The following is a 17,198-nucleotide window of genomic DNA, read 5'->3' on the forward strand; positions in this document are numbered from 1 at the left end:
GAGTGTGTGTGAGGTTTCCCCTGTTTTGCTTTTTCTAAGAAAACATTTCATTCATAAATAAGGAATATTACAACTTTATTCTCTTACTATGACACGGTTCCCCCAAAATTAGGACGCAGGATAATATCCAAATATCATTTATGAGAGTCCTATCAAGCCAACTGGAACAGGAACCAAAGCAGGAAGTAAACAGTAGTTTTGTAGTCCTTTGTCAACCAAACAGATATCAATCAAGCACCCTTAAAATGGACTACAAAAGAATACAACACAACAGAGCTACTGCTTTACTCTAGTCTGAGTCCATGTAGTAGCAGCAGATGTTCTCACATTTTTTTTTAGGGACCAGGGACCCCTCACTGTGGAGAAATGTTTCCATTTTAGGCCAATTAGTCTGCGCAAAGTTAATTTCCCTTGTGGATTAATGATCATTATCATTTTTAATGAAATTTGATCTGTTTAAAAAGTCATAAAAATTCAACCCTTTGACTAACAAACAGGAAAATACACGCAGATGGGAGGTTTTCCCTCAAGCCAGATTAACAATTAGCATATGTGCACTGATATGAGACCATGACCGCAAATGATGGCGGTAATGCATGCATTAGGGTTGGGCTATATTTTCCATTTATCAGCATACTGGTATAGATTCTTCCCATCGTAAGAAAATGACTTCACACTTTCCGTGTGGACATGGTACTTTTTTGGCTTTGTTAGACTCTTTGTTAGATTTAAACAAATTGGTAATGGTAATGGTTTTAGATTACAATTGAGTGCATCCCATAATCAGTTCACAGTTCCACATGTCCAAAAGGAGTAGGAAGAAGCAAAGCTTATTAAATCCTACCCCTCCATCTGGTACTTTTACAATCAGTAACTGTTACATTTGTTCACTTCCTGCTTTCCATAATACAGTTCAAGTTTTTTTTTTGTTTTGTTTTTAATAATGCACCTCGTACCGAGGAGGCTAACTAGTTAGCACGGTAGCATGTTTAAAGCAGCGGTTGTCTCTTGTGTCCCTGCAGTGATCCTGCAGCCTGTGCATTAACAATGTGTTGTAAACAGAATAATAAGTATATAAAGGTGACTATAGGGGTGTTATTTCATGTTTACAGGGCTTTAACAATGGTAAAAACAAGCGTTGTATGCTCTGAATACGGAAATATTTTATTTATTAATATTGAGTCCTACTAATGTTTACAGTTTCAACAAGTTTTGAATGTTACTTTGTTAAGTTGAAACTATGGGTGGAGAAAAAATGTCTGTCCCCAGGGGTGCCGTGGCAGAACATATTGAGAACCAGCGCCTTATGGCCTCTCTAGCTTCATGTCATGAGTGAATTACAAACAATACAAAAGCTGGCAGTGAATAATGAGTGAATATGTTGACTGTGGTACAAAGCAGCAGCGGCCCCGACTCTGTTCTACTCTCAACGCAGGCAGGAAACAGAGGAAGGACACTGGATTGCAAAGCAGGTTACTTAACAGAGGGCATTAGGGGTCAATGCGAGCCGCTTCTCCCCAGCGTGGTGGAGCCTGCTAATGCGATTGGCCGCTGCCTCCACCTTGTGATGTGATGGTGCAGCTTCCATCAGTGAAGGTGGACTTCTTTCCCCTCAGGTAGCATATCAGGAAACCCATCACGAGCGGCGAGTTTCATTGGACCATCAGTCTGAGTCCGTCCACAATAATTGTGGGGGTTAGCGAAGCATGCAACTAAGGCTGTCAGTGAATGTTAAGTTCATTTGTTACAACACCTGCATGCAAAGGTGGAGTTGGACGCGTTCAAAAAAGGAGCAGGACGCTTTAAAGCAGCGGTTTTCCAATTGTGAGGCGGCAGAAGACTTCAATAAAGAAAACCATTTTTCAAACCACCCGGAGTTAATTTCAAAATGAACACTTTGGTTGTTAACACAGAGTATTATCGGCCAATATTGGAATCAAAACATATTCCATTCCAAAAACATGCTAGGTTAATTGGCGACTCCAAATTATCCATAGGTATGAACAGGGGCGTCATTACTTGCTGAGGACAGGGGGGGGCTTAGCCCCCTGGAGATGAACAGGACATGAATGAATGTAGTAGACATTAAAAAAAAGAAATCCAAAAAAACAAGTGTTAGCCTGCTTTTGCCCTATTATATGAAATTTGTCAGATTTTTTTTGTAAAAAAAAATAAATAAAAAATATCAAATTATTTAGGGAGGCCCTAAAACTGGGTATGAATGTGAGTGTAAATGGTTGTTTGTCTATATGTGCCCTGTGATTGGCTGGCGACCAGTCCAGGGTGTACCCCGCCTCTTTCCCGAAGACAGCTGGGATAGGCTCCAGCACCCCCACAACCCTTGTGAGGATAAGTGGTAGAAAATGAATGAATGTAGTTTTGTGGTTGAATTCTAAAAAAAAGCCTACAATATTATGTATTTTTGGCCTGAATAAAGCATTTTCAAGAATAAAACTATAAAGCATTCAGAAGATGCATTCAAAAATGTTGTGATGATATGAAATATTCTACATCGGATAATCATTTTCTCACTCACTTCATTTTCTTTTGTTGTGTCTACTATATTGGGTAATATGGGTGTAAAACTTACCATAGGGGTGTTGTTTCATGTCTAGAGGGCTGTAATAATTGGTCAGGTGTGGAACCAGTTAACTGCCAAAAAGAGTGTTTGCTGTACACACAATATGAAAGAGGCAAGATTGGAACCGCACGTTAAGTCCTTTATAATGTGCGCATTATAAACCTTGCAATCCAACCTAAATCGGTGTTACTTATTCAACACGGGGAAAGTGTCGTACTATTATGCTGCAGGTACGAGTGATTCTTCTGAACATGTGATGTTAAATCCAAAGTATTAATCTCTGCAGTGCATGCTTATATCATCATTTATTCTCCTCATGTCTCCTCTCGTGTGAACCAAAATGGTTTTGACAGCCCACCATAATGTTCCACTGTGTTCATTGGTAAAGTGAAATATAATTTCATCTGTGATCGCATTATGTCTGACAATAATGTGTTTACCGTGCACCCTAGGACATGTTTGAATGTGCAGTAGATCTTCCCACTCATGTGCACCATCCTTGTCCAGGCTTGCAATGTGATGAAAAATCCCAAACGGAGGAGAATTATTCACGTTGCCAAACTCGTATGTAAAAAGGAGGGCTCGTCAAAAAGGACAACGGAGTCAATGATGCTTCTCCCTCCCCCATGAGACACAAAATGTGGGACAAAATTGACAATGAGTCACATTTACAGTTTATAAACGATCGAAGGAAATGGGCTGCTTTCCAGCGAGGGCTGCGCATCACGATTGTGCATCATGCTCACAGCGGGAGCCACGCTGAATCTAAATGTGCTTTAGATGACAAAACCCACGGGAGACGGCCCAAATATTTATGCACAAAGCTACTAGTGGCGTACTGGAATGTATACGCACACTATGTCTCAGGCAACAATACAACGTCTTAAAGCATAAATCCTCATCTTATAAAGCCAGGAAAGAACTCTTTAAAAAAGAGCCCTAATTCCCTCTCATAAGCCACACGCTTTATACCATTTGAGATAAGAATAATAATAAACCACTTTCCTTTGATAATGTAGATAAGATAGGGCTAATTAGAAAGATGATAAAAGGTCTTGGAACACTCTGAACTAAAGTGTAGGCAGCTTAAAAGGGGACCTATTATCCTTTTTCCACGTTTCTGACCTATATATTCACGTATGTAGTTAGAATGTTGTATGATTGTGTTGAGGTGTGCATTTGGAAGTCAGCCCGGAAAGTCCACAATTCGATACAAATGGCCGAAAATGAGCATAACAGGTCGCCTCGCCAAAGTTAGACAGGATATGGAAGAACTGATTACATTTTCAGGGAGATCCGGATCAGCATCTGGATCTAGGAGTTTTTTTTTTTTTAAGAATTCTATCTTGAGGATCAAACTCTTTCTTGGCGCAACTTGGCACACGCCATTACATTCCAGTGGATTCCAATTGACGGATTGTTTGCAACATTTGGTTCTACTTGGTGGACACTTGGCGCTGATTGCTTGAAGTGGCGCAATGAAAATTTTAAACATTTTAAAATTTTGTATTACTTGTATTACTACAGTTGGTATTGGAAATCCCTTCACATGTGTAAATATTAGTAAATGCTGAGGTATTATTAGGAAGGAAAAAGGTTTTCTTTGGTTTTCATTGAAGTACCCTAGAGATATTGGGGTGGGATTTAATAAGTTTTACTTCTTCCCACTCCGTTTTGAGCTTTTAATGTGTTCTATATAATTTCTGTTGTGGACTTGATTGTGCTATTTTGTATATATTCTGTTGTATGTTTTGCAACAGTGCATTGTTTTGCTCGAAATAAATTACTAAAAAAACAATTACAAATTTTTGGCCCACCAAACTCAATTTTTGCCGCCGTTACGGGCCACCACGAGCCAGTTGGGAGGCAGTTTGAGCCACCCCATGCCACTCGGCACCTTATTGCATTGGCGCCGGCCCAGTGGACTCCTCGCATTAGAGCGGCGGTTCTCAGTTATTTACTGCCAAAAGTGTGGATTCAATATCTGTCAGGTATTCACACTCTTATGAACACCGTCAGATCGTTGAGCTGCATAAACGTTTGTTCTGTAATGAGAAAAAAAAATGTAACCTTGATGGTCCTGATGGCTTCCAACATTATTGTCATGACAAGGAGATCCCACCGGCCATTTTTTCCACAGGCCACAGTCAATGTTCCCGCTAATTTTTCCGAGTGCTGTGATCAGACGTGCACACTTTGTACTATCACACCTGTCCAAAACCTGAGAACCTGAGATAGTCCAAGTTCCATTGTGTAGGCATGAGGGAGTAAACCACTATCTGGATCTGGATCTGTTCACCAATCTAGATTATCACTATGGTTTTCTCTCAAACTGGTCTGGTCCATCCAAAGCATACCACATCATGTGTTATATGCAATGGAAGCAGGACTTTTTGAAGGCATAAAAAGTAGGAGAAGAACACAGAAAGTGTTGGCTGGACTCCCTGTAGACACTTAATGTGAATAAAAGCTTTGGCTTTACTTGAATGCATGACAAACTTAGTAATAAAACCATGTATCTGCTGGTGCTGCTAATTAAAAATAGGTTCGATGCCCGCTGGATGACAGACGAGGAAAGTCATCTGACAAGAAGCCATGAATTAATACTTTGACTTTTGCTTTTGATTCCTTTCACGAAGAGCAATTTACATTCAGTTCTGCGTCCCACCAAATATTTGCCAGTATTCATTTCTACTCAGAGTGAAATCTGCATAAAAGTACTGCCTTAAACTTGTATTGAAATTCCAAAGAAAGACTTTCAGACGTCAAAACATGAAAAAGTCTACCAACCAATTCCAACACGTTACGGTAAATACAAGATTGGATCTAACACACCGAGGTGCACACATTCACACATAAAATGCCTTCCGTGTGTAATAGTACACCAACAGACTATTGAGGCGTTCAACTGTAGCCGGTGGGGGTGAAGTGCCTTGTTAATGTGCAGTTTGATGGGAGAGCTTGGTCCATTAAACACATCGTTTACTTTATATAAAGAGTATATGGTATACAAAGCCTCACGGGAAAGGCGATTGAACAGTTGATGATGGGTGTGGATTCTGGTATAGTAGAAAATACACAGGGAGGAAACGGTAAATCTGCTGCTCCAAACTAAAGGAGCTGTGAGGAACTCGAACGAGCGAAGTCAAAGGAAACAGTCTGACAATGAGTGAGTCTCACAGCATGGCTTATGAAGGTCTGATGACTAATTGCACTCAGGTGTGCACAGGTGGCTCCGCCCCGGCCGGACCAGCAGTGCATTGGAAAAAACAGAACATGACAATAAAACATAAAGACTAAACAATGGGCTGTGTTCCACTGGCAATGAAATGAAAAAAAAAAACATGCAAATAATAAAATAAATATTTGAATGTCATATCTGGCCAGCTGTCCCACCTAAAATGGGTCGTTACTCCCTTTTGGTTCCCTGACCAAACAGTTGACAGCCATTGAATTAAAGCATATTGATCTGAATATATGTTTTTTTTCCTTAAAAAAGTATTTATGTTATGTATAATTGTGTAAATTTTAAGGTAGAGTCGTCTACTAGCGAGGAAATACAATTCATTCATTTTCTACCGCTTATCCTCACGGGATCACGGGGGTGCTGGAGCCTATCCCAGCTTTCTTCGGGCGAGGGTCCAATCAAGCCAATCACAGGGCACATATAGACAAACAACCATTCACACTTGCATTCATATCCAGTGGCGTCTATTTTAGGGAGGCTTCAATTTTAATTTATTATAAAATATAAAATATTGATATTATTTATAGATTTTTAAAAAAATTTTTTGATTTTTTTTTAACCAAAAAATCTCTGAGAAATGTCATATAATAGGGCTAATAAGCTATCCAATGTCATACTAGCCTACTACTAATAATAATCAGAAAAGCCATTCCCACCCACATTCATACCTATGGACAATTTACAGTCGCCAATTAACCTAGCATGTTTTTGGAATGTGAGAGGAAACCGGAGTACCCGGAGAAAACCCACACATGCATGAGGAGAGAACATGCAAACTCCACACAGAGATGGCCGAGGGTGGAACTGAACTCAGATCTCCTAGCTGTGAGGTCTGCGCGCTAACCACTCGACCGCTATCCACTTTTATTTTACAATCTATAATTGTTTTCAACAGACAATCATGGGGAAAAAAGATGCCAATCGCTTATGTTTAGTTTTAAGTGGCTGAAGTCAAAATGTAAGTTGAAAAAAGCACATCAGTCAGAAAGGAAGGTGTGTAGTCTACCTGGGTGGCGCTACTCCTTATTCTCGGAACCATAAAATATTACGTCATCCCTTTCACTGCTGGAAAAAAAAGCATTAATGTGCTGAACAGAGAGTAGAACCACATTGTGGTTCGTTTAAAACCGGCTTTGCAACATTGCAACTGAAACCAGTTCCCGAGGCTGGGATCCTCCCACAGTACTTGACTGTACGGGCCTTTCAGCTTACGGACTTGGGCATGCACACACACAAACACTCACACACTCATTCCCCCGTGCTCACACCGATCAATGCAGCTATGAAGAAGAACCCCGCTGATGATTGGGATTAGACCGTGACTGTTAACGGTTTTTGTGTGAAGCGCATGACGGCTCTCATGGATTCCCCCGAAACATCCAATGGACTACTTAAGCACTTCAAGAAGGAGGATTTTGAGACGGACTGGATTAAAGTGTCAGAAGGCAAATTTGGTCAAGTGTACCAAGTCAAGGTGAAACTATGGCGGGAGAAGTGTGCCCTTAAAGTTGTGGACACGCACACCTACAGGTGGGAAAATGACCTCATTAAAAAGGATCTGGTGGTTTGCAGAGAATGGTGGCACTCTTCACTGACTTCATTTTTTTATGTTACAGCAGAATAATGGAAGAAGCATCCGGCATAGCGAAAGTGAAATTCAAGTACATAGTATCTGTCTATGGTCTGTGCACTGAATCACCCGCTATTGTAATGGAGTACATGAGTAATGGATCGCTGAACAATCTCCTAAGTAGTCTCAATCTGATGTGGCCCAAGAAGTTCCAGATGATTCACGAGGCCTCCATGGGCATGAATTTCCTCCACAGCCTGCAACCCCCACTACTTCATCTGAACCTGAAGACAGCCAACATCCTACTGGATGATCATCTCCATGTCAAGGTCAGTGGCTTGCGGAGATATGGACATGTACAGTATATGTACGGGTCGTTCTGCAAATGCTCTGGAAGACATTCTAACATCATCCTCAAAGTTTTATAACTATTTGACAAATGATCAATGACTGATGTTGCTAAGTCCAGCCCGTGCGACTGAAAAGATGTTTTGCCTGGCGTTTTTTTCGACGTATTTTGTTCAAATGCACAAAATGTGCTTCTACCAAATTTGGTGGGGATTTTGCCCAACACCATAAAGTTACGATGGGTTTTTGTAATGAAGAAATTTAGTTCAGATCCAACTAATATATACCGTATTTTCTGGACTATAAGTCGCTCCGGAGTATAAGTCGCACAAGGACAAAAATGCATAATTAGGCAGAAAAAAACATACATAAGTCGCACAAGACCAAAAATACATAATTAGGTGGAAAAGATACATAAGTCGCACTGGAGTATTAGTCGCACAAGGCCAAAAATGCATAATTAGTTTGAAAAAAACATACATAAGTTGCACTGGAGCATTATTCGCACAAGGCCAAAAATGCATAAACATACATAAGTCGCACTGGAGTATAAGCCACACAAGGACAAAAATACATAATTACGTGGAAAAAAACATACATAAGTCGCACTGGAGCATTAGTCGTACAAGGCCAAAAATTCATAATTAGGCAGAAAAAAACATACATAAGTCGCACTGGAGTATAAGTTGCATTTTTTGCGGGTAATTTATTTTACAAACTACTTGAACAAAACAGACATTACGTCCTCTTGGAAGGCAAGTTCTAACAATAAAAGAATAGAGTTTTATAGTTTTTTCATTTATAAGTCGCTCTGGAGTATAAGTCGCAGGAACAGCCAACCTATGAAAAAAAGTATATATTAATATAGAGTTTAATATTGACACAATTTGGTTTATTTGCTAGAAAAATCATAGCATATACAACATAATAGGGGGGCATATTTGGACACATTTGCTTTTTGTTTGGAGCAGTTCGGGAGCTTGTTTACGTGTTTTTTGGTGAGTCCAAAGTGCGGCCCGGGGTCCATATGTGGGCCACTGCACATTCTGAAAATACAATTTAACAAGAAAACACATTTTAGTAACAGAAAGTTGTAATGTTAGAGTACAAAAATGAAAGGTATAATATTATCAAAAACAAACAAAATAAAAGTCTCATCCTTCATGCAATGATTTGGTCTTACTTCAGATTTCAGACTTTGGTTTAATCCACTGGGAAGAAGGAGCGGACAAAAGGCCATTCATAGAGCACCTAATAGCGAGAGGGAATATCAACTATATTCCTCCTGAGGCCTTCAGTCAGAACTGCAGTCCTCCAGGACCTTCCTACGATGTTTACAGGTGCCTCATAAATGACTATATTGCACAGCAGCATCCGCAGGATTCACTCAGGTTTCCTTTGACAGACTCATTTCCTCTTGGAGTTCTGTTCTGTGCAAACCGATGAAAGCTGTGAATTAAAACTCTATTTTCTCTAACGCTTCATCTACAGCTTTGGGATTGTAATCTGGGAGATTCTGACACAACAGAAACCTTACACGGGTAAGAATAAATTAAATGTACTTTTCAAAGTCATACATTCAGATGAAAAGCTGTCAGCTAATTCCAACAAATGATACTTTTATGATGAACATATGCACTGACGTCTGTCTTGTGGATGCAGGGAACAGTATGACCACCGTACTCTTACATGTATCACACGGCAGGAGACCCCGTGTGGAGATCCTGCCTGAACACAGGCCACGGGAGTGTGATCAGATGATGGGCATCATGCAGCAGTGCTGGGATCAGGAGCACCACAAGAGGCCGCAGTTCTCGGGTACGAGAGAATCCAAGAAAATATAATTGATCTGGGTTATGCTAATCCTGTGAGTCCCACCTGAATCCCGATTGACCCAAGATTTGAGAACATTCTCACACACACATTCTACCTATACACACTTAATTGATCTCACTTTCCAGCACATCAGTCTGTCCATTCACATATACTCATTAGGTAGAACGTCTGTCCATTCACATATCCACTTCATGTAAACATCCATTACTTGCGTGGCACACATAACATAAACATCAACTCCGTATATTTACATTGTGTCAACAGTCACATATCCACTTCATGTAAACAATTGTCTATCCATTCATGACACAATGCAAACAGTCTGCTCATTCACATATGCAGTTAATGTAACCATGTGTCTCTCTACTCGTACACAGTTAATACACAGTAAACATTCATTGGCCTACCCCAGATACACACATAATACAGTATAAACATCACCGCTATACATTTACATAGAGTAAACAGTCAGTCCATTCACATATCCATTTCATGTCAACATTGGTTTACATCTGTAAAGAGTTTATTCATTCACTTATACGCTGAATGTAGACATTGGTTTTATATACTGTATTATCTGGACTATAAGTCGCTCCAACAATGCAATGCATTCACATAGAAACTTGAACGGGACCTTTAAGGCGCTTTCCCCCCTTTTCTGACCTAGACATGTAGTTAGAATGTTGTATTCTGGTGTTAAACCATGCCAAAGTTTAAAACAGACAGTTTCGCAGCAGCAAAAAAATCCAAAGAAATACAGTTGAATAGGTGCAGATTCTGGAAGTACTATAAACCTTTGTGTAGCTGCTCTATAGGAGTCCACAACTCAATACAAAGGGCATAAAAATGATCATAATAGGTCCACTTTAGTATAATTAGCCGATCCATTCGCACACACGCATATTGTATATATGGTGTGTACATTGACATTACCTGCAATTCATGGAAGAAATGTCTCTCGAGTTACATGCACACTTAATCTAAGCATCAGTCTCTACAGTCACACAATCAACAGTCCATTGGTCTGTTCATTCGTGTACACACCAAGTATATACGTATTAGTGTGTCCATGTAAACCATGTCTGTACATTTACATACTGTATAATAGAACAAATATCTCCAGTCACAGACTTTAAGTATTTAAACAAAAAATCTTACGGTCCTTAGGTACAGACAGACAGACAAGGTGACAAAAAAATAATAATTCCCTCATGTATTGCTATGAGAAGGAACAGTATCATCAGTTATTGCTGATAAAAGTCAAGGGTGTAATAAGGACACCTCCTGTTATCAAGGTACCACTATTGGAATCACATTTAATAAAAAAGAATGCTTCACTTTGTGTATGGCATTCCAACAGGATTATAGTACCGTACGTGCAAAGACTGGCATCTCTACCATTACCTACCAAGAAGATATGACGGAAGACTTGGACGTGGTTGTCATACTTTGGACTTTGGATTGCTTTGTTGTATAATCACTGCTTGTAACGACATATTTTCTCACATACGCTATTCATACTCAGCAGCTAATACGGTCCGTGGACATTAACCCAGAAGTCATGTTTGGTGATGCGTTCTGGAATATTGCTGCAATGCTTATAGTGAGAAGATACTAACTTTTGTCGGTAAATGAACGACTGCTGACTGTGACCGTTGTTGTGTTGTTGCAGAAACTGTGAGGAAAACAGAAGCCCTGAGCGAAATCTTGAAGATCCCTGAATCGATGCAAAGTCAGAACAACATTGTAAATGGACACCGATTGGAACACCAATGTCCAGCTTTCACCGTTTATGAAGTAAATTCTGTTTGCTAAATATACAAATGGAAGAGGTAACGTTTAAAAATGACCACCCTTGGCTCTTAAGGAGGATTTAAGTAGAGCTTCAAAATGGTACAAAAATAGAAATGGGCAATCATGGCTCAGCGGTCGTCCCTCATTTTGAGGGTTGTGGGTTCGGTCCTCCTGTGATTGTGTCAAAAGGCAGGAATTTAACCCCAGTTACCCAGTAGGTTAACGTGCCAACAGTGTGAAAGACCGTTACCATTCAGAGTACGCAGTTTGTTGGCCTTTTTAAAGGCCAAAATCTTGTCAAAAAGGTGGCTCTCTTGATGGCAAACGATAAAAAAAAGCTTTCGCTCATTTGTTAAGCTGCAGAAGCGAGGCCTCAGACAGCCATTTGAAACGTCTTCAAAGATCCTGAGGGATATGGAACAAAAAAGTCAATTGGTAGGCCCCAAAAAGCCATTGCCCGTAGAATCCGTTTGTCAGGACACAGGAGGTGTCACATGTTTGGCCCAAATTAAAGTTGTCACCAGTCCACAGTGCAGTTCAATAACCATCAGACGCCATCTGCAAAACAAGGGTTTAAGAAAGTCTTCTTTAAGGCTACAAAATTGTCCAGAGCACCAAAGGTGGGACATGGTCCTGATGGTTTCCAATCCTACTGGCGGGACAAGGAGATTCCACATGGTTTCAGTGGAGGGGGCGGCATCATGATCTGGGTTACTTTTTCTTTCAATTTCACCAATTCAGCTTGTGCAGGGGCGTCAAACGGTCAACGGCTATAAGGAGATGTTTGGAAAGCATGGCCAAAGGGGAGTTTTTTGGGGAGTTATTGTCTTCAAATTTTGATCAGCTGATGAACCTTCATTCATTCATTTTCTGCCGCTTTTCCTCATGAGGGTCGCGGGGGTGCTGGAGCCTATCCCAGCTGTCTTTGAGTGAGAGGCGGGGTACACCTTGGACTGGTCGCCAGCCAAGCTGATGAACCTATTTCAGTTTAATATATTAGATAGTTTGTTTATTATTAATCGTCATGAGGCACTATGAGGTTTATAATGTTCTCTTTTCTTTGTCTTTTGCATCTTAGATGTCTTCGCCTCAGATGTTGGACCTTCTTCCAGGTAAACACATATGGTGTACTCTCCAAGCAGCCAGCAGGTCTGTCTTAATCAATGCATGCATTTTATGCAAGTATAAAAGGAGCCTTTATCTCAAGCCTTACAGAAACGGTTCATAAGCAATCTCACTGGTCCAGTTTTGCAGACATGTCTGTCATTTTGCTGATTATGCCGTAAAACTCAACTCGTCTTTGCTATCATTCCACAGACAAACATTCCAGCAAGGATGGCGTGCTCTCTCTCCTCCTACAGAAGGACTTTGGTAGTTTCAGGTCATCGGTAAGGCGAGAGCATGTGTGCACGCAGTTTACAGGCAGCAAGAGTCTGCTACACTACACGGTGGCCAGTGGAGATAAAACGAGCGTGGAGCACGTCCTAGGTCTGGGGGCTGACGTCAACTGTTCCATGGCGAGAGGCTACACGCCGCTGATCGTCGCAGTCCTCAACAGGTCTGTCCTTACTCACATAAATGTATCAACACTCACATATCAGCCAGCATTTAGAGTAGTCTGTGCACAGCTTGTGCTGTATAGCAGTATAGACTTACTAGCCACTGAAAAGGAGTCATCACGTAGCCATTATTGGCCAAACAGCTGGCAACACAAGTGATATCAAGATGCTAAATGCAAGCATCGTGGTGCTAGCAGCATGCGGCATGCTAGCAGCACTGGGGGAGATGGTTCATTGAGATGATACATGAATTCCAACATGTACTGTGACATTGTGAAGAAGAACCTGATCCCCTCCTTGGGAAACATAATCACAACTTTCAGAAAATCATGTCTTTTTCTTCAATAATTCAACTTTATTTTGATAATTATCATAAAATTATTTTTCTCAAGAAACAATTTTTTTCTCTTAATATTTTGACTTTTTTCTTGTAAAATTACTGGATTTTTAATTTTTTTTTGCTGTTGCTAGTTTTATTTTTAAATTATATTTTCAACTGTGCTGCGGGCCCCCCAAAAAAACAGTTGGAAATGAGCCCCGGGCCGCACCTTGGACACCCCTGCTATACGTTTCATTTCTATAATAATTGCCCTAAAGAAATAAAAACACATGTGGTGAAATGTAATGGATTTCTTAATTAAATAGAATACATCTGCCAGGTGAACGATGACATTTGTAGTCAGTTTCTAAGTTATAGTTTCAATCTCGTGTCTTAATCTGAGAAGCCTAAAGTAGCGTGGTTAGACTCCCTAAACACTCTTTTTCCCACAGACTTAACGACATTGTCTCCTTATTGCTGGACCATGGCGCCGACCCCGACCAGGGAGACGAGGACCACTGGACCGCTATTCATTTTGCGGCGCAGAATGGCGATGACAGGACCGTACGCATCCTACTGGACAAAGGGGCCGTGGCGGATGCCCGTGAAAAGTCAGGATGGATGCCCCTCCACCTTGCATGCCAGAATGGCCATGAGTCTGTCGTCCGCCTGCTTCTGACACGGCTGTCCGTCAAGGCAATCGGGGAAAGGGAGGATGTGCAGGAGAGGACGGCACTCCACTTGGCCGCCGCTTACGGACACGTGAATATCGCCAAGCTGCTCCTGTCCCAGGGAGCCGATCCCAACGTCACCGACGCCTCCCTCTCCACTCCTCTCCACTTGTCAGCCAACGCGGGGCATAACAGGATAGTGCGGCAGTTGATGAAGGACGGGGCTGAGGTTGAGCGAGTGGACAGACGAGGCTACGTCCCGCTTCACCTAGCGGCGCTGAAGGGCCACACCGGCATATGCAGGCAACTGCTCTCTAACAAGGCCAGCCCAGATGCCAAAACGCACCAGGGCTGGACCCCCATGCACCTGGCCGCCATTAAGAGACACGAAACCACCGTGATGGAGCTGAAAAGCCTGGGCGCCAGCGTCAACGTTCCAGGTGAAAACGGATGGACGGCGCTCCACCTCGCCTGCCATCAGAACGAGCCCCAACTGGTGGCCAAGCTCCTGGCGGCCCATTCCGACCCCAACGTGGTGGAGGACAGCGAGCAGTGGACGCCATTACACATGGCCTGTGCCAGTCTCAGCTTCCCAAGCGTCCTCCACTTGATTTCCTACCAGGCTGATGTGAATGCTGTCAGCGCAGCAAAGGCAACACCTTTGCACCTGGCGGCCCAGCAGGGCAACGTACCCATCATGAAGGCCCTGCTGCTCAACGGTGCTGATGCAACCATGCAAGACTGCTCTGGATCGGCACCTGTGGATGTCGCCAAGAGGCATGGGAAATGTGAAGTGGCGCAACTGCTAGAGAGACAATTTGAAGCCTTTTGCTAAATAACACTACACCGTTTCAGGCCCCATACAGTATGTTGATGAAGGCCACCCTTCGGACGAACGAGGGGAAGATTATGACTAACGAAAGCAAATTCCTCAGGTAAAACGACTGTTGCTAATTATTTTCTTTAGAAATCGTCTTCCAGCAGAGGATGATTCCATCGCTGTAAAAAACGTTAAAATTGTGTCCTGCATGATCATTCTTTCTGTCACCACAAAGTATGCACTGCTATTTAAGTCTTCCAGCTAACTGAATAAGACACTTTTTGGAACTCTTTTATACAATGTAACTCATTTTTCTTTCTTTAAAAAAATATATTTATATTTTTATATACATTTTGCAAAAGTTGTTTTACATTAAATTATTTAATTCCAATTTCAATTCTTGCCTTTGCGATTTATTTATACAGCCCTTGAAAACCTCAATAAAATATGATATAGTGTTAATAGAAACAACACAATAAATTAGATGCCTAACAACAAAACACAAATAATTGTGAAGCAGTTTTTTGGTTGGCTAAAATATTGCCTCGGTTTGCATACATTTTCCAGCGAGTGTGTTTTTGTGTTATGCATACACTGCCTGAGTCCATCTATGTTCTTATTGTATTTTCATCACAAAATGTCTTGTTAGCATCTTGCTAATACACGGACACAGGGACCCCAAGTCAGCTCCTAACTAAAACAGTAGCATCGATGAAGACACAGTTGAATTCCATTGCAAACAAGTTCCCTAAAGATCAGGAGATGTCTTATCTGGCCAATAGCTGTCCAGGTTAAGGTCAAGTCAGCGTCCGCCAACCCTGCCTTTAAACCCCAGTTTCATCGAACATTATACATTGTTGTAATATTATGTCAATCAGGTGCCATTTAAAGCTCATATATTGGTGAAATAGCACCACTGATATGGGTATCGATATGGGCCGATACTTTGCTTTAAAATGCCGATCCCCTCCGCCAATCAGCAACACCCCCGCTGCAGCATTCAGAAATAAACATGTCTGCTATGTGTGGGACTTCCTGTCTTTGCACCCTGCAAAACGTGCCTCAGAAAATGTCTCACCAGTTTGGCTTTGAAAAGCTTTAGATTGGTGCTGCATTCATAGCCAATAGTACATTTAAACGTTTACACTGCAAGCACTCTATGTGATCGGTATTGGTTTTAGTCGATTTCACTCATGCATTATCGGGATCGGTATCTGCAGCATAAAACCCTGATCAGAACATCCCGACCAGATACCTACATCCCTCTGTAGTTGAGTAAACAAACCCACCCGGCCACGATGGGAAAATACATTATGGGATTTTAATGATGGGCAAAGTGCAAGCAGCTATATTGCTCCATCAGACTTTTATTACATTAAATAGTTATCTTTTTATTATATATTATACGTCCAAAATTCTAATGTTATATTGGCTGGCCATTATTTGCACAACTCATAGTCTTTTGGCAGAACTTTTCTAATTAAAAAGTGCTCCAACGGTCGGCGTCACGGTAAAAGTGACGGTGGGAGATAACGGCCGTGATTAGTCCATCGCTGCATAAAGAGAGCGACTCCTCCCGCAAATGCGCCTGCACGCTCATTTAGCGCAGTGACACCTTATTAAATTGGAATGAAATGCACAGAGAGTGGAGAAGTGTTGACCTGTACATTCTATTTCCACACATTGGGAATCGAGCCACAGCCAACGACACTCAAAGCGGCTTTGTGATGTCTTTCTTCTGAATGACAGCGATTGCTCTTTCTATCGCAGTTATTTTGTGCTTTGGAGTTTTTCCAGAACACCTTAATCACCTCAGTGTGCACGACAGAACCCCCCCTCTCCCACAATTTACAATGAACTGCAGTTCAACACCATCTTACACTAAGTGGAACTGATTAGCTGCCGTTCTCTTGATTGTAATCCTTTATAAACTCAATAAATAAATCCACACTGCCTCCTTTCTAGTTTTTTTGACAGCCATCAGAGAGTCGCTGCCTCAGAATTAGATGAGCAAGGCGCTGATTTATGCTGTCGTCGGAGAAAAGGATGTGTTGACCTTGCACTTGCCGTAATTTATCCCCGAGACTTGAAGGAGCATTATGAAAAGAAGTTTTACGGCATGTTTTATAGAAGGAAGTGCCCATTAGGGGACAGCTTGCCGTCTTAAAAGTTGCATATAAACCACGTTGCGACTGGCGTGCATGGTAAACAGCAGTTTAAACAGGTGACACACGTCTGAGGAATCAATGCAGGTGGTGTCATTGTCTCGCCTGCTTAACAACATTTTTGTCCTTCCACCAGTCAAATATTCGCTGTGCTCATTGTTGGGATTCCAGGCGTTCAACGATGAAACTCACCTTTCCTGACAACGTTTAATCAGCTTCATCAATGGCGTGCAGATCGGGTGATGCATCGGAGCCAACAATTGAGTTATAGCACATAAACTTCATTTT

At 41.6% G+C, this 17,198-nt stretch overlaps 1 protein-coding gene across 3 annotated transcripts; it reads left to right on the plus strand.

The window, feature by feature from the left end:
* The first annotated feature begins 7,065 nt into the window (after positions 1-7,065).
* Positions 7,066-15,142, plus strand: ankk1 (ankyrin repeat and kinase domain containing 1). 3 transcript variants are annotated; one of them, XM_058079989.1, is made up of 9 exons: positions 7,066-7,358; positions 7,445-7,727; positions 8,935-9,086; positions 9,238-9,287; positions 9,409-9,564; positions 11,255-11,379; positions 12,455-12,488; positions 12,694-12,934; positions 13,707-15,142. In XM_058079989.1, exons 1-9 carry the CDS (start codon positions 7,177-7,179, stop codon positions 14,758-14,760), a joined length of 2,277 nt encoding a protein of 758 aa, XP_057935972.1. In that variant the 5' UTR covers positions 7,066-7,176; the 3' UTR covers positions 14,761-15,142. The 3 variants fall into 3 exon arrangements, with proteins under 3 accessions (XP_057935972.1, XP_057935974.1, XP_057935975.1); XM_058079991.1 differs by having other exon boundaries at positions 7,448-7,727; XM_058079992.1 differs by lacking the exon at positions 8,935-9,086 and having other exon boundaries at positions 9,452-9,564.
* Positions 15,143-17,198: the final 2,056 nt, after the last annotated feature.

Source organism: Doryrhamphus excisus, chromosome 8, assembly GCF_030265055.1.
Source record: "Doryrhamphus excisus isolate RoL2022-K1 chromosome 8, RoL_Dexc_1.0, whole genome shotgun sequence".
Taxonomy (NCBI): domain Eukaryota; kingdom Metazoa; phylum Chordata; class Actinopteri; order Syngnathiformes; family Syngnathidae; genus Doryrhamphus; species Doryrhamphus excisus.

Excerpts from the sequence above, each read along its gene's own strand:
- ankk1 (XM_058079989.1), top strand. The coding sequence starts at position 7,177 with ATGACGGCTCTCATGGATTCCCCCGAAACATCCAATGGACTACTTAAG. Across the intron at positions 7,359-7,444 it reads GTGGACACGCACACCTACAG|CAGAATAATGGAAGAAGCAT; the intron begins GTGGGAAAATGA and ends TTTATGTTACAG. Across the intron at positions 7,728-8,934 it reads ATGATCATCTCCATGTCAAG|ATTTCAGACTTTGGTTTAAT; the intron begins GTCAGTGGCTTG and ends GTCTTACTTCAG.